At 43.0% G+C, this 27470-nt stretch overlaps 1 protein-coding gene across 1 annotated transcript; it reads right to left on the bottom strand.

The window, feature by feature from the left end:
• Window positions 1-6012: 6012 nt before the first annotated feature.
• BMT2 (base methyltransferase of 25S rRNA 2 homolog) lies at window positions 6013-26087 on the bottom strand. The gene is made up of 5 exons (XM_060244879.1): window positions 25847-26087; window positions 17838-17979; window positions 8538-8705; window positions 7381-7495; window positions 6013-6675 (listed from the first exon to the last, which is right to left on the bottom strand). Exons 1-5 carry the CDS (start codon window positions 26007-26009, stop codon window positions 6046-6048), a joined length of 1218 nt encoding a protein of 405 aa, XP_060100862.1. The 5' UTR covers window positions 26010-26087; the 3' UTR covers window positions 6013-6045.
• Window positions 26088-27470: the final 1383 nt, after the last annotated feature.

Genomic DNA, 27470 nt, shown 5'->3' with positions numbered 1-27470 from the left:
ACATGGAGGTCAGAGAACATGGAGGTCAGGAAGGCACCAGAACTGGACACTGGAATTGGAAGGGGGACGGCCAAGGCAAGATTTATAACTGACAACAGAGGAGGTGGCTCACATCAACCTCATGAATTTGTAAGGAAACTGAGGAGCTGACAGGCAGGATAATTACTGAGGTAGAGTTGATTTGGCTATAGCTACACAGCTTCCAGATATAGTAAAGCATAAAGCATTTAATTTGACTCTACAGTTTGCGATTCCAATTGTGGAGCACTGGCATTACTTCCAGGACCCATCATTCCACTCTGGGGGCAGCCATTCCATTCCCAGAGCACTGATTCTGTTCCTAGGAACTGTCATTCCACACTGGGTGTCATCCCAGCTCCAGAGCACAGATTTTATTGCTAGGGGCCATCATTCCACTCTGAAATCTGTCATTCCATTTTTAAAATTTTATTTTAGTATATTTCTATTCTGCCCATTCCCCGTAGGTTTCAGGGCGGAAAACATAATAAAACAATAAAAGACAATAAAAACATTTTATGAACAGACAACTCAACAGCACTCAGAAAATTTCCATATCATCATAATATTGTCCAGCCTGGCCATCTCACATCATGACAAGATGTTACCCCATAAAGATTCCAGTCCCAGAACAGATTCTCTTCCAGGGTACTACACTCTAGTGGCTGTCATTCCAGTCCCAGAAAACATCTCCTACCAGCAAGGACTGTCATCCCACTCTATGCTCCTTCATTCCAGATCACAGCTCCTATCCCCCCAGGGACTATCATTCCATGCTGGGTGTTGTCATTGCAGTCCGAGAACACTCCTGCTACCCCAGGGGCTGCCATTCCACTCTGTGCCCTGTCATTCCAATTGCCGAACAGTTCGGCTACCTCCAGGGGCTGCCATTCCACTCTAGGGCCTGTCATTCTAGTTTCAGATTGCTTTTGCTACTTCCAGGGACTGTCATTTCACTCTGGCCTGTTACTGCAGTCCCAGAACACATCTCCCACCCCCAGGGACTACCATTCTACTCTGGAACCTGTCATTCCAGGCCCAGAGTTCTGCTATTTCCAGGTGCTTTCATTGCACTCTGAGGCATGTCATTCCAGACCCAGATCACTTCTGCTACCCTCAAGGGCGGTGACTCCACCCTGGTACCTGCCATTCCTATCCCAGAATACTACTTCTACTACCACAGACTGTCAGTCCACTCTGGGGCCTGTTATTGCAGTCCCAGAATGCTTCTGCTACTTCTAGTGTGTCATTTCAGTACAGGGGCTATCATCCCAGTCCCAGAACACAGCTCCTAACCCCCGAGACTGGCATGCCATGCCGGGGGCTGTCATTCTAGTCCAAGCATTCTTGGTACTTTCAGGGACAGTTTTTCCATTCTGGGACCTGACATTCTAGTCCCAGAACACTCCTGCTATCCTGAGGGGCTGTCACTCCACTCTGAGGCCTGTCATTCCAGTCCCAGAACACTACTGCTACTTCCAGTGACTGTCATTTCACTCTGGGGGTTGTTATTCCAATCCCAGAAGACATCTATTAATCTTAGGGACTGTCATTCCAGTCCTGAGTAGTCTATCTGAGCCCAGAGTCCTTAATGAAGAACCCATTCCATACCCTTTTCAACTCATCTTGCACTGTAATGTATTTCAATGTAGCCCATGCAAGTCAATTGGCATTCCTGACTCCCATTATTTCCAATAGGCCTTTAAGCTTCTCTCATTGTTTCCAATGGGCAATTGTGTCATTCCTTTTAGTACATCTCACTTTTCAGCATTTTGTACTGCACCTGGCGTGGTCTGCCAGCTAAAGGGAGGCATTACGGTTGCCATCCTTGATGTTTTTGAGACATTCTACCCTTCAGTGGCAGTGACTCCAGGCATGTAGGGTTCCTTTCTGGGAAGGCGGTGTCTGAGGAAAAAAATAAGACTGCCATCTGTGTCTTGTTGTGACATTGTAACCCTTAAGTATTTGCAGCCTGAGAACACAAAGCGTTCCTTTCCAACTAAGGAAAGCAACTTTTAAAAAAACAATTATTGATGCATTTTTGGCTTTTCCAAGAATTAAAACCATTCAAGGTTAGAGACCCTGAGCAATATAATTTCCTAGGTAGGCAGAGGAAGTTTTTTAAATATTCTTTTTAAAAAGATGACAGGTTTCATCTTTAGCTTCTTGGAACATTAGAGTTTCTCCAGCATTCATTGAGTTTTTTCCTAGCTGAGCAGACCAAAGTTTTCTTTTTAAAGACTTCTACTGAGAAGTCTCTGTGTTTGGGACTTCCCCCAATGGGTTACTGGGAAGAAGTGACAACTAAGGGAAATAGGCTCTCACATGTATGATCAAAGTTACTGTATTTGCCTGTTTATCCTATTCTCTGTACAGCTGTCACTAAAACAGTTATGGGCTCAAATAAAGCCTCAATAAGAAATACAAATCATACAATATGCACAATTGGGACCTTATGCAACCCTAAAAGCATTGCATTTTGGCCGATCAGCATTCTTCAGGCATAAATGTTGCACATAGGTCAAGCATAAATGTTGCACATAGGCTCTTATTGCAATACTAAATATTAATCAATATAGGACCAAGTGAAAATTATATTTTGATAAATATCAGTGACTCAAGGCAATGATGTGGCATTGCCTTGTGTCCAACTCAGGTACGTATAACCAAAATGTACTATGTGTTTCATGTACGTACTTCAAAATGTATTTCAACTATGTACCTTCCTATATTGATCCAGGAGATTCAAATATGGAGCCAGTGTAACAGTGTGTAGTGACTACTGAGGCTATATTTGGTCCTATAATTGTTTTAAAACTAATTTGTAATAAATGCATGTGTTTTTTTAATAATTTGTAGTATCTTGTATATTTGATTTTAACATTAGAGCCCATTTAAGCTTTCAAGTTCTTAATTCTTTTTCTGGGGGGGGGTTAAGTTTTTGTTTCCCTCTTTCTTTCTCTATGGGCTGATAAAGCATACAACTGTAAGCAAAATGGAAGTTAAAACATATCTTAAAAGTTGCATATAAACCTGGAATGACCTATCATCCATCACACAAGAAACTGCTTTAGGAATGGGCTTATGTGCAAGAGCTGTAGCTAGGTGCATGCCATGTGCCCGCAATAACCCCAGACAGGCCCAGGCCTATCATTTATTTTAGGCCTTCTATAGTATAACTGTACATAGTGTATCCTTTTGCAAGACTATGTAGCACCACGTGATAAAATACACTCCACATCACTAACACATTCAGAGCTGTTTGTACTTTTTAATTCACTCTTTCACAAAAAAAAAAAAAATGAAACACCTTAGTAAAACAAAAGAAAAAAAACAAATGCAAAAGTTGGTAGTATGCTATCTTTCTTGTATGGAACTAAGTGTATCTTCCTTAGCACAATGTCAAGCTTGAGAAGCCTTCCAGACCTAATCAGCCATCGTGGAAATTTTACTTCAAAGAAGGTCAAGTAAAAATCCAACAAAGCAGAGTAAGAAGTCCCTTGTTAAGTAACCATAACCATACATATTGTTATTGGGGGGTAAATGACTCTGAAGGTGGTATCTGCATTTGAAAAACATTAAAAAAAGCTCCCCTAACCAAGGACCCACAACACTTTCCACTTCACCAAGCCATTGGTGACATTACTGGCAGACTTCTACCATTCAGATTTTAAACTATTTCATCTACATATAACCATGACCTGGATTTGAATAGGTGCTAATTTGAATGAACAAGAAAACAAATGACATTAGCGCACACATAACAATACATCCATGCTAGGGAATCTTGGCAACCTTTTCCTAATATTAATAAAAGCACACTTTAGAGATTAAGTAAACAGTATTTTTAAATGAGAGATGTAGCACAACACATTAGCTTTAATTAATCCAACATTTTAAAAAATGAAGCCTTTTAGTTTAGTAAAAAGTCTTTGCATTAATCTGTCTGGTCAGCAACTAGTTTTTGTTGTTGGAGAGTCAACTGATAATATACTGGACATGATGGGTCCAGGAGCCAAACTCGCAAAATTGCCCACTATTGCCCTGTTTTCAAGGGTGCAAGCTCATCCATCATCCACTTGCCTATGGAGTTGGTAATGGTGAGATGGTAAAGATGGTGCTCCTCAGAGGACTATCATCTGCTGACACCATCTATTCTGTTTAGTTCACATTGCAATGTTTCATTTAAACAAGGGATAGCTAAATAACATATATTTCAATGACAGTTCTTTATGCAAGACTGAAAGTCTGTTACCTTGTAATGTATATAAAGTAACCAACTATAGGATAAGATGGTGGACCCCCACTACTGGAGAAAGGAAGAAATCTCACCCTATTGGACTGGAAGTCAGCATGAGTACCTATGCTGCAGCAGCTCTGTCTGGATAAAAATTGCTGCAAACAGGAGTGTTGCATAAAAAGGCTCATAAAAATAGCTACCAAGGCTATTTCCAACAGCTGTTATTTAATACTACAGGTGCTATCCTGTAGCTCTTAAATCTAGTGGCTGTGAACAACTATGGATGCAGGAAATGGTAGCAGAATGGACCAAATTGGGGGGAGGGGGGGACAGGCAGATTGGGAGTACAGTCTTATGCAGAGTTCCTTTGCACAGGATTACACTGTGAGACAGCTTCACCTTACTTGTCTCACACAGAATGTTGTTCTGCTTATTGTGTTCTAAGACATATGGATGAATCAGGTTGCCCTTGTCAGAGTGATAGAAATGTTATGATTCGTTTTCAAATGTAACTGTATTAATAGCCAAACCAGTAATCAAGTTTAGTCATTCAGGGGCTACTTAAAAAACCCAAAACATGCAGAAGTACAAAAACATGCTTAAATATAAAGCGACACTATAATACATGAAATTGTATATAAAACTAAGAACAGTATGCAAAAAGCAAACTAAGAAATCAGTTGTGAAACTTCAGCGCAAAATTTTGGTGGGAGCATAACAAGTTTTTTAAAAATAAAACAAGGTCTGTAGTGACACTTCTTAAATGACAGTTGACTCTGCATCAGCATCTGGATACTCTGAAACAAATTTCTCTTTCAGCCATTGGTCTGAATGTGTAGTAAGACGTGTGAACTGATTCATTTGTATTACGTATGGAAATGATCCTTAAGCGTCTGGTGTAATTAAAATGCAGATGGCATTAATAAAACAACTTGGTTATTTTTTTAAAGGAATTAGTACCAAACAATTTAATTCCTTAGCAACTAAACTTCAGACCATCTTGTGTAGGAAATATAATCCAGAGTGGATGGTTAATCTTTCACACATTGGATTACTTTTTATTCTTCATTCATAGGTAATTGTTTGCAGGATTAGAACTCAAGTAATGTGCAGATTTTACATTTGAGCCATCCTATGTAAGTATTTTTGACAGAATATTTTGCAACAATACAAGATAGTTTAAAAAGCCATAGAGTGAACAGTGATGTCACTGCAAACACAGAGTGGCAAATATATCTATCTCTAAATTTTACAAAAACTATTTAAACTCACCCATTGTTTTCTCTGTCATTCAAAGAACCACAAGGCAAAGAGGATAATCTCCAATCCAAATTAGGATAATTTAAGCAGAACTATTTTGCAGGGTTTTGTTTACCCAGATCACAGTTAACTGATGACAGCCCGGCTTTGATATTCATCAACAGCACCTATTAGCTCCTTCTACATAGCCTTCTGAAAAGGCTAGAAGGAACCTAAGTCTTTATCAAGACAACATTATCTTGCAAGATCACAGCACTGGAAGGAAAACGACCCCAACCCTGTACCTATCAGTGATACAAACACTAGAATAAACCTAGTTTATGCTATGACACAAGCCATTCTGCATAACACACACACTTCAAATTCTCAATAAAAGAATAAATTTTAAAATTTCTAAGTAGAAAAAAATAGCAAATTCTCAAAACCTCCTGCATTTCCTTTCTTGTGTGGGAGCAGATGTCAGCATGGCATATTTAGCTTTATAGTAAAGGGAGTTTGAATTTTGAAGCAGGTTTTTAATTGTTACATTAACTTAGAAGTAAAATTGGGTCTTCTAGCTCACAGAAAGGGACTGAGCTGGTCTGGCTGTCCCCAGAGTCTGAATCATAAGGAGCATCTGGAAGTTCCATGAAGCTGTGTGCCAGTTGTTCATCTTCAGCATCTGACCGGACATAGCAAGAATAGTTAGAAAATTCCTCTTCCTCTATACTGTTGAAATCCTGTGGGATGTATAACATCCCAGGGTAGTTCCTGCTCACCAAGTCACTAGTAGTTTTAAGTGAGGTCTTTCGAAATGCCATGAGATGCATATGAGAAAACTTTGAATACTTAAAACGTTTAAAGCCTAGGGATTCTATTGCAATTTTCCAGCTTTTCATCATCATAGCGTGGCGATTTTGATGGGAAGAGTCAGGAGTGATAATAAGCAGCAATCCATTCAATCCAAGAAGTTCGTGGGCCTTTTTGCAACATATCCATCGTTGATAAGGCGACGGGAAGTAAGAGAGGAGGAGGGAGAAGACAACAACGTGGAATAATTCCCCAGGCAGAGAATCAATAGGATTTTTCAGTTGCTTCAAAAAAGCATCTATGGCATCTTGTGCAAGCTGAAGAGGCTGTTGAATCTGAAGGTTTAAAAAGTCACATTTGTAGACACTCTGGAGGAAGAAGCACAGAAGTAGCTATATGATTACCTGTTCGTAGGATACAAGCTGGGTATATAAAATCTATCTATCTGAAGTGTAAAGTAACAACACGTGGGCACTGTAGCTGTTTGACATGAGATCACTGAACTGTAAAATTTAAGTATATTCTACAAAAAAAAATATGAAGGGAAAAAAAGAGTAGGTCTGACATGCTCGGAAGTGAGTATTCAAGTATTATTATACTGATCACCCAACACTGAAAGGCTTACCAATATAGGCTTGTAAAAATAAAAAAAAATTATGGCAGGTACCTTCAAATACTGAATTGTAGCCATTCAGAAAGTAAAAGTTCACCATTTCAGTATTTTAGTTCAGAAGAGATTTAAGACACAACTCAGCCAGAGTTAAGCATTTCTTTAATCCACTGGTTTCACATAACTTAATGTGCTCTGGTCTCTTCTGTGGGGTTTACAATGCATAACTGTTTCTGTAGCAAAAAAACTCAAATTAATGCAAGATTATCACTGAAATGAAGTAATGGATCTGCTTTTCCCTATATATCATTACTGTAAAAATACCGTGTGATCTTTTGCCCAAGTAATACACTGTTGATACAACCCAGATGATAGCACTGCAATTTAATGACTTTTTAAAATCAGTACCTACTGTAAACAACCTTAATTTTTAAATGTAAACTGCAGTGTGAATACTTCATACCTCAACTGCAGGAACAATGTCAATGCCAACAGTCAAAAATTCTTCAAACTTCAGAAATGGATTAAAACAGCTGCCAACATCAAGTAATCTGATCTTCCCTGAAGGATGCGGCAGTCTAAATGGGAAGGAATTCAGTGTATGAAGTCATCTTTTAAAAGCATAAAGCAGCTATTTGTAATTTTGCTCAAAGCAGAACACAAGTTTTAATTGCAGTTGTATAATAGACATCAGTTTTGTTTGTGTGCTACTCTCTCTCTCTTTTTTAAGAGATGTCAGGTTGGATCCAGACAGTGTTTCTCTTGGAGAAAAAGGATGGGTCCCCTTTGACAACCCCAAAATGGGATCTACATACACAGAAGCCACATGAAATGGGAGCTGTAGGAAGGAGAAGAATGGGGCAAGAGTTTAAAAAAAAAAAAAGGCTAACAAGATCCAACTCTTCAAAGTTTGCGGGGCCACCATAATTTCTGTGCTTAAAACAATAATACACTTGCACTTTAAAGATACCAATACAGTTCAGAGGACAATTTTTTTCCTGTCAACTGTAATTTTATACCATTAATAGATTTCTTCAGATTCTTCATCCCAGAAGTATCATTTCAAAGTCCAGGATTCAAATAAATTTACCACATGGCTGGCATAGGACTATCAGTTTAAAACCATATTACTTCGCAAGTTCTGGTTTACTTTAACAGGCATTAGCATATCACTATAAAATATATTAAGTATTAGATTTTAGATTATATGTAACATCAGTAGTACCATTGTGCATTAAAATGTTGAGTAGAAAAACATTTTAAAATGCAATGTCACATCCAACCTGTGACACAAAAGGCATAAATAAAATACATGTTTTAGTTGCCATGGGTTTCTCCACAATAATTTTGGGTGATTTAGTTTAGTAAACATATTACTAATTCCATTAGAGATCTTAGAACTTATCATACAACTGCATAGTTTGTTAGGAGGGGGGATGAATATTAAGCCAGTCTAAGTCAAACTTTTAATAGTTCTAATGAATACAATGCTTTGTTTTGCGCTGCAATCAATAGGACTTAAAAACGGTTAGCTTTGGATGAATCATGCCTGTTAACTTCGCTGCAGTGCTAAATCCAAATAATGATATAAACAACCACTAGCCACTATTAAACACTTACTCATCCATTAAAGAAGTTGCATTTACGGAGTGTTCTGAAGAATTCTCTGTATTTTGATTCAGGTGAACACTTATGGTTTGAGTATTTTGTGTAGCAAGAACTGCTCGTTTCTCATCTTTTTCAAGAGCCTTCCTTTTCCCACCATTATGGAAATACCCTCGGCACACACTAAAAGAAAAGGTTAAAGAAATAGCAATTTTCATATCAAAGATTACATTTAGATTCATAGTCACAGAGCAGGAATTCCCCCATTCTGTTACAGCCCCCAAAGTCTCCAAGTTACTACTTATGGTGATGATAGGAACTCTGAAAAATAGCATGAGGTCTGCAGTAGGAAGGAGGAAATCACTGAAATCTCACCCTTTTGCAGAAATCACCACTGGATCCAAGCCTTACCCTCCTATTTTCTAAAGACACCTTACTGTGACTGTACAACAATTTAATTAACATATGAATATTGTTGCCAAGACTGACAGATCTCAGTTTTGTTGACATCACTCTTTCAGGCCAAACAAAATGGAAAAAACTGGGAAGGGGGGGGGGGGTTCTTTCTGGTAGTGAGTACTAGATTAACTTTGTTGCTAGCTTGGCCTGTAAACTCACTCCAGGTTGTAGAAAAACAAACAAAATGTTATTTACAAAAGAGAAAAAGACAAATAACACTTAAGGGGGAAAGGTGTACAGTTCGGCAAGGGATGCAAATAAAATAAAAAACCTGACTGGCTTAACTACTCGCTACTGTTCCTATCAGGCATCTCTGATGTCTCAGGAGGCATTTCAGACGAACAGAGTCTACAGTTGCATAACCGTATAACAGTGAGGTGGAAGTTGAAGAGAGTAGCAGTTCATGGTGTCTTTCTGTGCATCAAGTTCTCCATTGGTATTCTGATACTAGCTACATTGTCAGTTTATTGACCAATTAGAAAGCTGTCTGATCAACTGGGAAACTGTTACTAGGGCGGATCTATAAACTGACAGCTGTCAAACACTTTAGATGATAGTTCACAGCTGTAGTCAGTTCACTGCTGTGATCAGTCTAAGCAACAGTCCTGATAATATGGGGGTAATTACTTTTACAAACATGAGGTAATCACTTTTACAAACAAAAAGGTTAATACTTAGGCAAAAACTCTCTTAAAGGAGACCTGCTCCCTGAAACAGTTTACAGCATTTATGCTAAAAATTATAGCCCCCAAAATAGGATTTGAGGATTCTAATTAACCCTGCAAGACAAACAAAGTTCATAACATTTCATGCATTCAGACACGTATGCAGACCAACAATACTTGGACATTCATAGACAATGTAACACAATGTAACAAAACAACGATAACGTGCAATCGTTCATCTGTTCCCCAAGAGAACGCAACAGGTTTTAGCTTCACAGTCTCCTACCTTCTGCACAAATGAGACTTTCCACCTTCACAGTAAGCTTGCAAAAATCAATTTTTTTTCCTATTGAGCTTGATCCTTATAACTGATCCCCTTCCTAATGCCAAACAGTACACCACTTGAGCACATGTTCTCATGCATATGTGTGTGCTTGCAAATCCGCTTGCCACCGACTTGTGTGCCCTGGTAGCTCAGATGCAGATTCCTTCCCTCTGAATTTATTACCTGGAATTGCTGCTGGAATGCCTGCTTCACCAGTCAAGCACCCACTTTCAAGCCAGACAGTGTGGCAGGGTTTTATTATCACCCATTATATATTGGTTACATTTTACTCTTACTCTGTTAGGAGGGAAGAGGATGAGGAAGTAAAATGAGAGGTTTGGGTGGGAAGGTGTTAGGAAAACGAGGCTTAACTGCTTGATTAGATACTAGTGTTTAACCATTGATAGCATAAACTGTTTTTGTGAGCCTTAGTGAGTTGGGAAGATTATGACTGTTAGCAAGCTTCCTGTTGGACACTTAGTTGGGCTATTACTCAACCAATGAGATCAAACAGAGAGGCCCATGCAGGGGTCAGGGATATCAGTAATAGGGGGGTGGGGAAGATATAGTGGTGGGACTTGGTGGAATGCTAATAAAAGGAATGGAAGGAGCCAGAGATATGGTGATGCTCACCTTCTTCCCACCTATGTCCCATCCCAAGAAAAGCTGGTTGTGGTGCTAAGGACTTATACCCTTCTCTGACACCACTGTTGTGCAATGCCAGGTCTATTAATAATATGACCTTCATTCTCCAAGATTATCTAGCAGAGTGAAATGTAGTCCTGGTTTGTGCAACTGAGACTTGGGTAAGGGAGGGCGAGACTGTTGCCCTGAACAAACTTACCCCATCTGGGTTCTCAGTCCTTTACCAGTCCCAGACTAATGGGTGAGGGAGAGTGTGGCTTTGCTTATCTGAGAATGTTTTTCCTTCAAGGCTCTCCCTGTACCAAAAATCACTGGCATTAAATGTATGCCTGGCATGGGAAGCCAAGGAGAGTTTGGCAGTCTGGTTGGTGTACCAGCCACCTAACGCACCATCAGACAGCCTGCCTAGCCTGTTGGATGCTGTATCAAGTGGGCTCTGGAGTACTCCAGGCTGTTCGTTTTGAGGAACTTCAATGATGCAGCATCTTCTCAAGCCAGAAACCTGGTGTTGTTCATGGAGGTGCTGGGACTCTCCCAGTTTTTATCAACTCCCACACATCAAGCAGGCCACACACTGGATTTGATTTTTGGGGATGGGGATTGATGTTGATCTGGAATATGATGAGACAGTGCCATGGTCAGATCACTTTGCTTTGAAGGTCCAGTTGAGCTTGCCAAGCCCTCCCTGTTTAGGTGGCAGGAGATTTATACTCATCTATGGACCTAACTGGCTTCAGGATGGTCAGTGAGATCCCCTTGGTGGCTCGCGAGATGGCTTGGTGCCAGTTCTTTGAAGCTATCAATGAGATTGCTCCCTGGAGCCCTTTTCTGACAAACTACCTCCATGATATACCCTGGAGCTATGAAGGATGAAACGAGAGCTGCAACAGCTAGAGCAAACATGGCGGTGTACTCGTGATGAAGTAGCAAGAACATCTTATAGGACCTTTATGAAAGCCTATGAGATGGCAGTGAAGGCTGTGAAGAAAGCTTACTATGCAGCCTCCACTGCATCTGTGAGCTCTCACCCAGTCCAATTATTTAGGACTATCTGATCACAAACAACACTGCAGCAAAGCAAACAAAATAGTAGGGAACTGGCAATTGGCTGCAAGGCATTTGTGAGCTATTTTGCAGATAAAGTCATGTTGCTCTGCCAGGACCTTCTAACCACAGTTGAAACAGAAAGGGAACTGGAAGCCCCATGCCTGTCTTCTGGTCCTTTGTTGGACCAGTTCAACTGACTCTCCCTGGAAGATATTGACAGCTGTGAGATCCATCACTTGCCTCCTTGACTCATGCCCATCCTGGCTGGCTAAGGTCTACATGGACAGTGTGTGGGGCTCCCTGGAGGAGATTATCAACCTGTCTCTTTCGACAGGGACTTTCCCAGTGGGGTTAAAGGAGGCTGTGGTGCATTAGCTCTTACAGATGCTATCGTTGGACCCTTCAGTCTTAGCCAACTACTGCCCAATGTCTAAATTGCCATTCCTGGGTAAGGTAGTTGAGAGGGTGGTGGCCAAGCAACTCCAGGTTTTCCTGGATGAAGCATTTATCCTGGATCCATTCCAGTACGGTTTCTACCCTGGCCATGGGGTGGAGACAGCGTTGGTTGCTCTCACAGATGACCTCCAGAAACAGCTTTGTGGGGAGGGCGGGATTTAAGTCAATAGATAAACAGATTGGGGCGGGTCAGCGCTGCTATTGTTCTTGGAGCTGATAACAGTGTTCAACATGGTTGACTATAAGCTGTTGACCCACTGCCTTGCCAACACAGGAGTTAGGGGGACTGCCCTGCAATGGTTTTCCTCTTTTCTTTCTGGTCAGGGACAGAGGGTGGAACTTGGTGAGATGGTCTCCCAGAGGTACCCACTTGAAGCCCGCTTCGGTGGGGAAGGGCGGGATATAAATAAATAAATGTGGAGTGCTGCAAGGGGCAATCCTCTTACTGATGCTATTTAACATTTATATGTGTCCCCTTGCCCAGCTGGCACAGAATATGGGTTGGATTGCCATCAATATGCTGATGACACCCAGCTGTATCTGTTGATGGACAACCACCTGGACTCCACCCCAGAAAATATGGGCAGGGCATTAGAAGCTGCAGCTGGGTAGTTATGACAGAGTTGGCTGAAAGTGAATCCATCGAAGATGGAGGTCCTGTGCCTGAACCAGAGTGGAATAGGTTCAGGAATCGGGCTCCCAGCCCTTGACGGGATGCCGCTGTTGCCTGCACTGAGGGTTAAGAGCCTTGGAGTGATTCTGGATGCCTCACCTTCTATGGAGGCCCAGGCCACCATTATTGCCAGGTCTTCATCAACTTTGGCAGATTCAGCAATTGATTCCAGATCTCTCTGCCCATGGCTTGGCTACAATGATCCTTGCAATGGTCACTTCCAGGTTAGTTTACTGTAACTCACTCCATGTGGGCTTACATTGAACCTAACTTGGAAACTCCAACTGGTGCAAAATGCAGCAGCTTGCCTGCTGACTATGCCTGTGTGGGCTCATATTCAGCTGATGCTCCACCAGTTGTACTGGCTATCAACTGAGCACCAGGTCCACTTCAAGGTGTTGGTATTAACCTTTAAAGCCCTCAGCGGCCTGGTATCAGCATTTCTGCCTCACCCCCTATACCCCCCAGAGAGTCTTGCACTCTGCTGAACAACATCTAGTGGTTGTCCCTAGCCCAAAGGATATCCACTTAGCCTTAACCAGGGCAAGGGCTTTTTCTTTGCTGGCCCCTACCTGGTAGAACATGCTCCCACCTGAGATCAGGGTCTTGCAGAATTTATTGCAGTTCTGCAGAGCCTGTAAATGGAGCTGTTCTACCAGGCTTTTGTTTGAGGCTGTGGATACCCAAATATCTGGCTTCCCTGCACAGATGTTGCTTTGACTATCTCCCATGTGGAGCTCTGATATGAGTGGTGTACTCCTGTTACCACATGTCCAATTTATGGGAGGACTTTGAATGTTTTATCCATTTTGATTTCCATTTCTCTGTTCACCGTCTTTTAAATGTTTAATTGAATCATGTTTTTAATGCTCTATATTAACTGCTTTTTAATGTTATGTGATAATGTTATGATGTTACTTGCCCTGAGCCCATTTTGGGAAGGGCAGGATATAAATTTAATAAATAAAAAAGCTATAGCTAGTATACCAGTCAGAGGACCAATGAAACTAAGCCACCCGAATGACTCCCAAACAGAAAATGAATAGATAATATTTTCCCATCTCTACTGCTCTGACTACGTACCTATAACTCAGGTTCGCCTCAATAAATTATCACTGATCATTTTAACCTATTACAGCATCTGTTTTCTTTTCTAAACCTGCTGTGGGGTGACATCTCTTTGATCCCCAAACTCTGAGCATGCAGTATTCACTTCCCTCTGTTTAAACCCAGACCTGAATCATGTTCATACATACAAGGAAGTTTATATATGTTGTCCTGAGTGCATTTAATAATATACAGTACCTTTTCACAAGATATATTGGACAGACATGCAGTTTTGTCTCTTTAGACAACTGAATTAATGCCCCAATGCAGAGTACTGAAATGCACTCGAAACTAGTGAAGTACTGGAAATAAGGCCCATTGTGAAGAAAAATACAATGGGCTCTAGAAAGATGCTCTGGGCAAGTGCCCCCCCCCCCACTGCTGTCTTCCCACCCACCCAAGTGAAGGCTAGCATAGGGTGAGGGGAGGAGGGAGAAAGAGAGTGAGAGGAAAGAGGTGGCAGCCATGGCCTCTGAGAAAATGCTCCCAGTGGGGCCAGATGTTGCCACCTAGTTGCATTATGGCAGCGGCGACTCCCTGGCTATATCTACAGCCTTCGGAGACTGCATGTGCTGGAAGACAACTGTGTGGGCCCTTGATGGGGCAGCAGAGGTCTGTTGTCAGCAACACCTTTTGTGAGGCTGGTTGACAGAGAGGACACAGAGAAGAGTTGGGAGATGTGTCTGTCTCTCAGGTGGGTTTCCTCTTGGAACCTTTGTCTCAGTTTGTTGATTACCATCTTAAGCCCTTTGTCCCCAAAATTCTGAGTTTTACTGAAGACACCACTGATCTGATTACTAAAACTGAAGGTTTGGAAATACCAACTGATGCCTAGTTAATGTCTATGGATGTACAATCTTTGTATACAAGTATACCCTTCGATGACCTTAGTGAAACTGCTGAAACTTTTTTCAATCTCAGAGAAAATGCAGATCCTCCTATGTATTTTTTAATCGACCTAGTGAACATTATTATCGAAAAGATTTCTTTAAGTATGGAGAAAATTTCTATCTTTAAAAGAAGGATGTAGCCATGGGGTCAGCCTTTGCCCCGTCAATTGCATGTTTATTTATGTCAGTTTTGGAATCTAGGGTCTATTGTAACTCAGGAGTTATCCCTTAATTTCATAACATCTTGCTTTATGTTCGTTTTGTGGATGACATCCTTCTGATGGTAAAAGAGGAAGGGATTGCTGTAAATTCATCAACTTGGATGAACTCTTGCAATGAAACGTGATCCAAAAGTCGATGGGCAAGTAAAGGACAATTACTCTTGTAGCCTGGATTTTCAAGGAATTTGGATTCCACGGAGAATTGAACAAGAGGAGTGAAGGACTTAGCAGTTTCTGAACATTTGATTTTTGAGCCTTATGGATCCTTTTCCTTAGTGATATTTTTGTATACCGTGTTTTTTGGTATTATTTCAAACAAACAGAGACAACAAAGAGAGACTTTATATGATTTATATCTTTTATTGTGTGGTTTGTACACACTTGCTGGTTGCTTTTCTTCTGTTATATACTGTGTTGCCACTTTCTTTGGTAGTATTTGGGCCTTTGATAGAGCAGCAGAGGTCTGTTGTCAGCAACACCTTTCGTGAGGCTGGTTGACAGAGAGGACACAAAGAAGAGTTGGGAGATGTGACTGCCTCTGAGGTAAGACTGTTTTGGTGGTTTGTTCAACACTCCCAGGCCTCCAGTAGATGGGGGCAGGGAAGCCAGCCAATGGGAGGCCAGACGCTAAGTGAACCATGACAAGCCAATTATTTGTCGAATGCATAGAATGCACCCATAAGTCAATGGGAGAGCTCCATTTGGCCACCACCATAGGGGAAGTACATACATAGATGATGCATCTATGCTGCAACCTGGATTTACATAGCAACTAAATGTGCTGATGTTTTATTTGACCAGGACCATGCAATTCATGTGGGATCCCTATTAAAAAAAATAAGTATACTTCCTTGTAGAATTCTACTGGTTATGTTGATCTCCCCCCTTCTTTTTCATCTATCTCTGTTCCAACCCCGCCCCTCCACCCTCTCGCATCATGTCCTCAGGAAATTGCTAGAGAAAAATAGGCTATTTGCACATCAGACTCCCAGTCAACATTATTTCCCATTTAGCCAGAACCAACAATTAAACAGTCGATTCTGAAATGCAGATACTTTAAGTTAGATTGCATTCAGCCTAACGCGTGCATATTTCTACACTAGTTTACAATGATATCCACAAATTCATGTATTACAACACCACTGGCCACATCTGCCTTGAAGCGGTAACGAGATCTATTTTTCCCCAGCTACATTAATAGAATCAAGACTGTGCCACATCTTTAAGCATACTCTAAATTCATGATTGAATCTGCTGCTTAACAAATAGTCCAAATGAAATGAAGCAGGAAAAGGAAGTTACAAGATGCCTTAGCTTCTATGCCTTTTTTGTGTTGTGCATGCTAGATGCTGAAATGCAAATATTGTTTCAGTGAAAGACAGATACCTGAACTCTGAAACCTGTTAAACAAAATAATGTGTGTTGCTGAGCAAGCATGAACAAGTTTTCAAATACAAATTGAGGCTGCAGGTTTATTTTATTTTTTTCAAATTTAAATTCCACCCTCCTCATAAGTAGGCTCAGGGCTGATCACAACAGGTAATAGGCCATTTGGTAGCACAATATAAATACATTCATAGGTAGTTATAGCAAATTAAAAATGAAATTTAAAAACAATCGCACTAATGTAGAAACTGGTGCCACTGAAACTCTGGTATTTGTTGATCTGGGCCACATGCAGATGGTGATTACAGATGACAATTTTAGCATGGTGATTTCAGCAGGGGAGACTGTCCTTTTCATTGGACACTGAATGCCTCAACTAAAGGCCTTGTGGAACAGCTCCTTTTTGCAAGCCTTGCAGAATAGTTAAAAGGTCCTGCAGGGCCCTGATCTCACATGGAATCATGTTCCACCAGGCTGGAGCCCAAGCAGAAAAGGCCCTGGTCTTGGTCAAGGCTAGAAACGTCCCTAGGGATGGGAGCAGCCATGAGATCTTGATCAACAGGGTGCAGGGCTCTTCGGGGAACAGGTGGGGAGAGGTGGTTCCTCAGGTATATCAGTTCCAGGCCACACAAGACTTTGAAGGTCAATACCAATATCTTGAAATGGATCCAGTACTCAACCAGTAGCCAGTACAATTGGTATAAAGCCAGCTGAATGTGCACCCACACAGGCAGTGCAGTCAGCAGGCATTTTGCACCAACTGGAGTTTCCAGATCAGCCGCAAGGGCAATCCCACATAAAACAAGTTATAGTAATCAAGTCCTGGAGGGAGAGGTAGGGGGTCAGCTGCCTGATCTGCCAAAGATGATAAAAGGCAGACCTGGCATCCAGGACCACCCCCAGGCTCCCAACACTCTATGCTGTCCAAAGTAGGGAGCCTGACTCTCGACCCAGCTCCTCCCCCCCTCCAAACTTAAATACAGGACATCCATCTTCAATAGATTAAACTTCAGCTGACTCAGCTGGAACCACCCAGACACAGCCTCCAGTGCCCTGGTCAGATTTTCTGGGGCAGAGTCCAAGCAGTTGTCCATCAACAGACAGTATCAATATCAGAAATAATTTACTCTTCATTCCCTTTTCTTCCAAGAGCCTTTACTACATACACATATGGAAAAATGTGCTTGTTTTTCTTGTTCGCCAAACAATATCAAGTTACTAAGAAGAAACCGTTTACACTCCAATTGTGAAGTTTATCCAAGCCATGTTTCCTGAATCTTCTAAAATTTATGCTGATGTGATTAATGCTGGGAAGCTGCACAATTTCTTCTGAATAAATTATTGTTCCTCTGCCCAATTCAAATCTAGTCTACTGTTATGGTGTACTAGACTTGTACCCAAGAAGCTCATACATTATCCCATGACCAATTAAAGGACTTACCTGCAACACCATTCAATACGGCCCTCTCCTTCACAGGTATTAATCCAGTGATTGTCTGCTAGGTTTTTCATTGCCTCGGCGTATTCACAGAGAGTTTCCTCATCTTCACAATGTTCACGCCAGATTTTATCAAAGTCTCCCACTAAACAAAAAGACAGCAACCAAAAGATGCAGATGAATAATAAAAGTGGTGATCAAATCCAGGGTCCAGGCTATGCTACAAGCATCCACTGCGCTTGGGACGGGAGGCTGCCGCTGTGGCCCAAAGTGAGGAACTGACTGGGTGGCGGGGGCAAAGAGTCGGCAGGGCCAGTGGAGAGCTGGTGGTGTGTGGCAACTGAGTGGTTGTTGGTGCAGCGCTGCTGCGGCGTTGGCCTGGACCGTCAGCGGGGAACTGCTGACACGATCGGAGCTGTGGGAGCGGTAGGATTGGCAAACCGGCAGAGTGTAACGATGGAAGTGGCGGTGCAAGGAGGCAAGGACTCTGGTTCGTCGACCAGGAGGAGCTGGCAGGAAACCAGCGAAAAGTGTGAGGCAGTGCGAGACGAAAGCCAAGAGGGTGGGGCCCCCCGGCCCCCGGTGGGGGCACAGGGGCTGGCCTGACCCGGCGGCTAGTGCCATGAGGCAGGAGCGTCCAGGAGCTTAAGGGGGAGTCTCAACACCTCTGGTCGTTGTGACATCCAATAAGGTGCATTGCTGGCCAGAGGAGAGAGAGGGGAAACCTGGTGGCTCATGAGAGAGCTACTGGCCTTTGAGAACTACTACCCTGATATCCTGTACTAGCACTTTACTAAAAGCCTACCATCGCTATACTGTATATCTGCACTTTAAAAGAACTGCTACTTTGCTCTGCACACCAACACTTTGAAAGATCTGCTACCTTTGCACTCTGCCACTTTTTGCACTCTTCCACTTTTGCACCAGCACCTTAAAGACCTTAAAGACACTTCAAGATGCTCCAACTTTTTAAGACCTACCAGCATTTTTAAGAACACTAGCACTCTAAAACCTGTCCTCCAGTTAATGACTCATCAGCTGTGATACATCGCAGTGGTTTTAGACTGTCTTTAAACTGATGACCCTACCCATATGTTACTGCTCATCCTGAGGCTTTTTAAAAATTGAGTGTATCTGGACCTAATCGAATATTTTATCTGCTAAATTGAACTGAGGTATAATTTTTGCCAATTAATTAGATAGATAGTGGGGGGGAAGGGTTTTTCAAACTAATTGGCTAGGACGGAAAAAAAATATTAGCAGTAGGAACAAGTTTTCAATCAGGTCATAGGAAATATTAGTGGATAGAGTATTAGGTTAAGTGAGTGGGTGAGAGGAGCAGGATACTTGCTGTGCACGCTGCTGGTGATCTGAGACTCTGTGAAGACCATCAGTAAGAGATGTCTGGCCAGGGGATTCCAGTGCTCCTGGGGAGGGGAAAGTACAGCGGTGGGAACAGGCAAAATTGGAATGGAAGGAGACTGAGACACAACAGGGCTCGCTCCCCTTCCAGCCTGTGTCCCATCTCAAAGATAGCGGGTATGGAGGCCAAGTAGCCCCACCTGGGTTCTCCGTTCTTGACCAGGCTCGGACTAGCGGGGGGGGGGAGGGGTGGCCTTTTTCATATGGGAGGATTGCTCCTTCAGGGCGCTTCCGCCGCCAAGGATTGTGGGCATGGAGTGTGCTGGCCTGATGTGGGATGCTGGGGAGAGGTTGGCAATCTGGCTGGTGTACTGTCCGCCTAACGCACCGGCCAGTGCCTTACCGCCTCTGATGGAGGCTGTAGCAGGCTGGGCATTGGAGTATCCTCGGCTTATAGTCCTGGGTGACTTCAAGGTCCATGCCGAGGACGTGGCTTCCACTCGGGTGACGGACCTAGTGTCTTCCATGGCAGCACTGGGACTCTCCCAATATTTAACAGCGCCCACACATCGGGCCGGACACACGTTAGACCTGATCTTTGCGGCGAGAGTTGTAGTGGATCAGATTTTTGCCGAGGCAGTGCCATGGTCTGACCACTATGCTCTGAGAGCCCGTGTGGATACACCACTCCTACCCTGTTTAAGTGGCAAGCAAGTTTTAGCTTGCCAGCGAAGGCAGATGGACCCTTTGCGGCTTCAAATGGCTTTACGGGATTCCTGGCCCTCTAGTGACTCGTTAGATGAGCTGGTGGAGATCTGGAATAGCCAGCTTTCCACAGCCATTGACAAGATCGCTCCCCAACGTCCTCTCCATCCTCGTTCCCGATCCGCTCTGTGGTATACCCCGAAGCTGTGATCAATGAAACAGCGACTGAGACTAGAGAGACAACGGTGATGCACTCGTGACAAAGCTTCAAGAACATCTTATAGGTCATTTATGCGGACCTATGAGATGGCAGTCCGGGCCACAAAGAAGGTTTACTTTGCGTCCCAGATTGCGTCTGCGACCTCGCGCCCAGCACAATTGTTTAGTATAATTCGATCATTAACAATTTTACCACAAGGTAAACCAAACGTTAGAGAATTGGAAATCAGCTGTGAGGCTTTTGCGAGTTTTCTCGCAGATATGGTCTCGTCGCCCCAACGCGACCTCCCCGCCATAATTGATACAGTGAAAGAACTTGAGGCACTGAGTGTGTCTTCTGGTCCAATTCTAGATTCCTTTAATCCACTCAGCCTGGAGGAAGTCAGGATCCTTTTCGCTGTACGCCCTACGACCTGTGGGTTGGACCCGTGCCTGTCCTGGCTTATAAAAGCTAGCCAGGCGCTGTTACATGAGCCACTACAGGGTATTGTAAACAGATCCCTGGTAGAAGGAATCTTTCCCACACCTCTTAAAGAGGCAGCGGTCCGTCCCCTCTTGAAAAAACCATCTGCAGATCTGGCTGTATTGGCAAACTATCGGCCGGTATCAAACCTTCCCTTTTTGGGTAAGGTTATAAAACAGGCGGTGGCAACCCAGCTACAGTGATTCCTAGATGACACTTCTGCACTGGATCCATTCCAGTCCAACTTTCAACCAGGTCCCGGGACTGAGACGGTTCTGGTCGGCCTCATAGATTACCTCATGCGACATCTGGATCGGGGCAGCTCAGCAGTGCTGTTATTATTAGATCTGTCAGCCGCATTTGATACGGTTGACCATCAGCTACTGACCAGCCACCTTGCCGACGTGGGGATTCAGGGGTCTGCCTTACAGTGGTTGGCCTCTTTTCTCCAAGATCGGGGACAAAGGGTAGTGATAGGGAAGGAATCATCCCAAAGGCACCCACTTATATGTGGTGTGCCACAGGGTGCGGTTCTGTCCCCAATGTTATTTAACATCTATATGCGCCCCCTTGCCCAGATTGTCAGGAGATATGGGCTGGGACGTCACCAATATGCAGACGACACCCAGCTCTATCTATTAATGGGTGGTCAGTCCGATTGTACCCCAGAAAATCTAGATCTGGCTCTTCAAGCCGTAGCATCTTGGCTCAGGCTGAGTTGGTATATATATATACATACACACACACACACACACACTGTGGCTAATAGCCACTGATGGACCTCTGCTCCATATTTTTATCTAACCCCTTCTTGAAGGTGGCTATGCTTGTGGACGCCACCACCTCCTGTGGCAGTGAATTCCACATGTTAATCACCCTTTGGGTGAAAAAGTACTTCCTTTTATCCGTTTTAACCTGTCTGCTCAGCAATTTCATCGAATCATATTCACAATGCTCCTAGAAAAACACAGTTTGGATCTTTACTTAGTCACGAAGAAAGATGCTACGAAACATTTACGAGAAATCCCATTTGAACATTCTATAAAAGTTAATGAATGCTGATGAACTCATACTTCTATTATATGCATTTTCTCTCCAAAAATACTGCTTTCCCTCCACTTCTTTCTGAATGGGTACTACTCCTTTAGAAGCAATTCAGAACCCCCAAAGTATGGTTGACCCCAGTCATGTGATTGCTACAATTTTCTTGTGATCAAGATAGTGCAGAGAGACAGAAATCCACAATTTTCATGAAGCTGGCCAGGTGGTATATGGCAACTTGTGCCTCTCAGCCTAACCATCCCCATAAAATTTGTGTTAGGCCTACCCCAACATTGCAAGCAACTGCCATTACTTCTGTTCTAACTGTAGCCTTTACTATGTATTGTGGCCCTCTTCAGGAAGTTCCCCGGCCCTCACACACATTCAGGATACATGCATTTTAGTTTTATGAGGTATTTCCTTCATGCAATTGCAGGCCTGAGTGAATACCAGAAGTCCACCTGGAGGATGCTACCACATGTCTGAACCAGCAATCACCAGTAAGGAAAATACAGACAATTAGGACACTATGCAGCCATTTCTTTAGTGTATGTTGCATAAGGTCTTCAAAATCACCTGCAGCGAATTTCTATCTACCACCAAATTCCCTTCCTTTCCAACATAGGTTGATAAAGAAATTACTCAAATGTAGAAGCACTTAATATTAGAGTGTCAGACTGGTGATAGAAGAAATAGGTTGAGATATTTAAATAAGAGAGCAAGACCTTGGCTGACGCACCAGATAAAAATGTGTACACACTTATTTTAAAGATAGATGGGACACAAAAGGCAACAAGGACACCTATGCCACTGGGGCTCTCTAGGCCTTACAGTAGTCCTCCTCATAAAGAGCTATTCCTGAGGGCCGGAGGACTTCCACATTGCAAAGGCTATAGTTAGAACAGAAATAATGGCAGTTTCTTGCAAGGGAAGGTAGGCCTCACACAAATCCTCTGGGGATAGTTAGGCTGAGAGGCACAAGTTGCCATATGCCACCTGGCCAGCTTCATGAAAATGTGTAGATTTGAATCTCAGCATGTATTCATAGGCTATCAAGAAAATACATTTTTTAGACATTTATATCCCACTTTTCTCCCTAAAGTGGACCCAAAGCAGATTATGACATTGTTCTCCCTATCTCCATTTTATCCTTAAAGCAATCCTATGAGATACATTCAGTCTGGAGAGTGACTGACTCAAAGTCACCAAGTAAGCATGCACAGCAGAGTAGGGATATGAACTTAGGTATGCCAGATCCTTGTCCAATATTCTAACCAGCACCATACTGGCATTAGTCTGGAACAATCTCCATATATCCTTAATCTAATCTGTGGATTATTTTATGAAAACAGGCTGTAAAGTTCTTCCTTCCATCTGGAGACCCACAAAAATAGAACCCATGCTGAAAAGGAAATACTGAGCACAGTGTAAGAGACTCTGTATGCCTGGAACTCATTCTGACAGATGCCAATCCAGCCTTGCCTTACTAAACTCTAGCAAAGCAACTATCACGTTGGCTACTCAAGATTCTGTCACTGCTAACTAGTGAGGCTTCATATCAGACCATAAGCTTTGCATGCAAGATCACTCAGCATCAGGCAGCAGTGCTGTAAAATACCACTAGATGGACCAGCAGTTGGACCTAATTTAAGGCAGCATCACTGGAAATTATTCTGAAGGTCTCTGCTGTTTTGAATACCTCAGTGGCTCAGGGAATCGTGGTATCCTTTTTCTGCCATTTTGGACATCTGGAAATCATTGATGCATCTCTCCTTTCTTTTTAGGCTCCACATAGACATTTTCTTAAATCTTTCTTTGTTGATCTAATCTCTCCATCAAGTAAAATAGCTCTTATTGGAATCTTGATTGTACTATGATGCCTACTACTGATTAATGTTCCAGATAGAATCAAAAACCTTAAAATAGTTTGTCTTCCATGAAGAAATAAAATACTGCTGACACGTGCTTCTTGTTCTCTGTAAGAAAAATGTAGAAGCATGCCATAATGGAAATTAAGAGAGAACCACAGAATCAAGATAATGTAGGATGGACCCTGTGAAGGTTTCCAGAGCATCTTTTATTTCAAACACCTGTCCCTTGCCCAAAAAGGTGAAAAACAACAACGTATGAACATGAGATTTAATGCAGCTAACAGATTCTCACTTTCTTATAGACAAACTGTAACATTTACAGAACCAACCATTCCGCACATCTGAAAGTGTCACACACCACTGTGCTGTCATAGAAACAAAGTTATAACAGAACTGCTAGACAATATATTGCTACAGCTATCAAGAATCAAGAAATCAGATCGTCAAGGGTTATTTCAAGTACTGCTTTTTAAAGCTAACATTTACTGAGATGTCCCCTTTAGGGCTGATTCTTTTTTTTTAAAAAGCAATATATATCTAAATACTACATGGGAACTGTTCACTCTTGCACAAACTACCATTTAAATTTTCAGTAGCAACTGTATCTTCAACTCTACTTGGTTGACAAATAAAACCAGTTGAAATTGCATTTATTTCAGTTAAACTAAAGAGTATGTATTTTATACACTGTTTCCTAAAGGTGAATTCATTTGCCTGCCTGTTCTCATGCAAACAGGTAGCAATTTATAAACAAGAAATTAAAATCAGAGAAGCAGCTCTGAGCTGAAGTCTTAATGGCAAGAAAAATTATTTCTAAAATTTTCTCTTTAAAAAGCCATTTTAAGTCACCATGGCTTAAATTTTGCATCCTACAGTTTTGCCACAAGTTACCAGAGCTGAATGCCTTGCTGGAGACTGAGATTATGAAATATATATATATATATTTGTTCCTGTTCAGGTTTTCCACCCATTTACTGTGTATACTTAAGTAAATTAGCAATTCCTAGTCCCAGGGCTCTACAGAATGCTGTGTTCCGGCAGATAGAAACTGGTCTATTTTAAGTATTTGTTTGCTCAGATTAGGTAAGTGTTTACAAAGAAAAAACTCAAATACTAACTCAAAACATTTTTTAAAATTAAGTTTACTGGAAACCCCAGCCAGCCTTTCCTTTAAGAGGAAGATACAGAACCAGAGCTGGATTAACTGAAGTTAAGAGAAAATAAAAGAAAGTGAGAAAGCAATACCAAAAACACAGGCTTGTTGTAACAGATGGAAGCTGTCATATCAGGAGAGCAGTTTCTTTTATCCAAGGCATTTATGAAGGTAATTTAATACAGTCCATTGAAAACAGTTTGATGCAGTCACGACAAACGAGTTGATTTACATACCATTTTAAAAGTTCTTTAAAACAAACCAACAGGAGTGTAAACTGCAAAGAGAAAGCCCCGAGTCATAATTGGAAGAGAAGAGGTTCTGAATCCTGATGCTACTAGTGTTTTAAAATTTACCAAGTACAGGCTGTTAATATGTGGTTAAAAAAAGATAAAGCTAGTCCCCTGTGCAAGCACCAGTCGTTATGTGGTACACGGCATTATATTAGTTTAGCTTTTTTGTAGATTTGCACCAAATCTTATGAACAAAGAAACGAACGGATGTCATATTTGCATGCATCAACATACATCTGTGGATGAAGCAGCTCTGAAAAGGAAAGATTTCTTTTTGCACAGGGATATTTAGAAATGTGAGATATATTACAGGCAGGGGACCCTGGAACATAGAAAGGGAAAACGACTCTCTTAAATGCAATCCTATGCTGAGTTACTGAAGTCTAAACCCACTTAAATCAATGAAGTACAGTTCATCCTTTAAAGTCATGCTAATTCCAGTATCACTCACACTTAGGACTCCAGATCCTCCTTACAACACTTCTACCCACAATCGACATCTCCCCCCACGCTCTTGCTTCTAGCTTGGCTTCACCTTTAAAACCATGAAACATTGCCGACTGACCAAAGCAGCCTATCTGACGCCAAATTAAGACAAGCAATGGCAGGCAAGATACATCCTTGCAGGACAGGAGAAGGAGCAGCTGGGAAGCTCAAAAGTCCATCCCCGCCCATTCCTGAGCAGCATCACTCCCAGGCCTTAGAACACCCACTACCGCCACAGACCACGGAACTAGAGACGGAGAACGGGAAGCAGGCGCTGCCCAGGCCCAGCTTCCTCACCCAGCCCTAGAAGAGCCAGGGGACACGGCTGGTTGACCTCGCAGGCCCAACTGCATGAGCGGGGTCGCCAAGGCAACGCCTTCCTTATACCCGGGGACAGAAAACGCCAGGCCCACCATTACCTTCGCGATATTTCTTGCGAAGGCGCCGATGGACGCTCTTCACCACCCCGGAGAGCTTCTCCTGCTGCCGCTTCCGCTCCTGTTCTCGGGGCTGAGGCCGGGCTGGGAAAGGGGCTGAGGCCTCAGCGGGGATCCCAAGCCGGGTCCGGTGCTCGGGCTCCATGGTGATGGCACGGCTCTGCGCCCCGCCCCCTCCTCCGTGATCCCGTCCGCATGCTCTGAAGGGGGCGGCGGCGACTGCAAGGCGGCTCTACGGCCTGACAGGCAGGGGTCGGGTTTGCGGGCTGGCGTGCGTGATCATGTGACCCGTCTTCTCTCCCTGCGACTTGCTGGGAAGTGTAGTCCAGCACCTTCTCTGCTTCTAGAAGCTGGAGGTGTTGTAGGCGAGGTTCGCTCTTTTGCGAGCTTCTAAACCTGGGGGGGACAAGAGCCCCTTGGCGCAGAGTGGTAAAGCTGCAGTACTGCAGTCGAAGGTCAGTTCATGACCTGAGTCAGATCCCGGCAGAAGTTGGGTTCAGGTAGCTGGCTCAAGGTTGACTCAGCCTTCCATCCTTCCGAGGTCGGTAAAATGAGTACCCAGCTTGCTGGGGGGGGGGGGGGAATCTGTAGATGACTGGGGAAGCCAATGGCAAACCACCCTGTAAAAATAAACGTCACCCCAGTGTCGGAAACGACTGGTGCTTGCACAGGAGACTACTTTAAAAAACAAACAAACCTGGGGGCAAGTATTAGTCACGTATACCGAAAAGTGACAGATCAATAGGATCGGGAGGAAGAGAGGACTGCATGTACACCACCATCCTGAATTCCTTAGAAGAAGTGGGGATGAAAAATATAATGAAGAAAGTAGATACTCTTAGGAAATATCTTATTTTTTTGTGCAATGGTTTTCTGTAAACATTTTTGTTAATATGTGTTTTATACTGCTGGTCTATGATCATAACAAACAACAACTGCTATATCTACTAGGGTTGCCAATCCCCAGGTGGGGGCAGAGGATCCCCTAGTTTGGAGACCTTCCCCCTGCTTCAGGGTCATCAGAAAGCAAGGGGGGGGGGGGATGTCTGCTAGGTACTCCATTGTTCCTAGGGTTGCCAAGTCCAATTTAAGAAATATCTGGGGACTTTGGGGGTGGAGCCAGGAGACTTTGGGGTGGAGCCTGGAGACTTTGGGGTGGAGTCAAAATCAAGGCTGTGACAAGCATAATTGAACTCTAAAGGGAGTTCTGGCCAACCTTTTCAATGCTTTCCTTCCATAGGAAATAATAAAGGATAGGGGCACCTTCTTTTGGGGCTCATAGAATTGGACCCCCTGGTCCAATCGTTTTGAAACTAGGGGGGGTATTTTGGGGAGAGGCACTAGATACTGTACTGAAAATTTGGTGCCTCTACCTCAAAAAACAGCCCCTCTCAGAGCCCCAGATACCCACAGATCAATTCTCCATTATTTTCTATGGGAATAAATCTCCATAGGGAATAACAGAGTTCCCAGCAGACATTTCCCTCCCCTCCCCCCGCTTTCTGACGACCCTGAAGTGGGGGGAGGGTCTGCAAACCGGGGGATCCCCTGCCCCCACCTGGGGATTGGCAACCCTATTGCTGCTGGTCTTTTTGCTTTTTTCTCT

Source organism: Heteronotia binoei, chromosome 8 (assembly GCF_032191835.1).
Source record: "Heteronotia binoei isolate CCM8104 ecotype False Entrance Well chromosome 8, APGP_CSIRO_Hbin_v1, whole genome shotgun sequence".
Lineage (NCBI taxonomy): Eukaryota > Metazoa > Chordata > Lepidosauria > Squamata > Gekkonidae > Heteronotia > Heteronotia binoei.
The sequence above is the reverse complement of the archived record's forward strand: the minus strand, read 5'-3'. Positions and strand labels throughout refer to the sequence as shown.

What these genes read in the sequence shown, in the direction of transcription:
- BMT2 (XM_060244879.1), bottom strand. Translation starts at nt 26,009, where the DNA reads ATGGAGCCCGAGCACCGGACCCGGCTTGGGATCCCCGCTGAGGCCTCA. An exon ending in TCGCAAGAAATATCGCGAAG is followed by an intron (nt 17,980 to 25,846) that starts GTAATGGTGGGC and finishes CTTTTTGTTTAG; the next exon opens with TGGGAGACTTTGATAAAATC. An exon ending in GCAACTTCTTTAATGGATGA is followed by an intron (nt 7,496 to 8,537) that starts GTAAGTGTTTAA and finishes CTTCCCATTTAG; the next exon opens with ACTGCCGCATCCTTCAGGGA.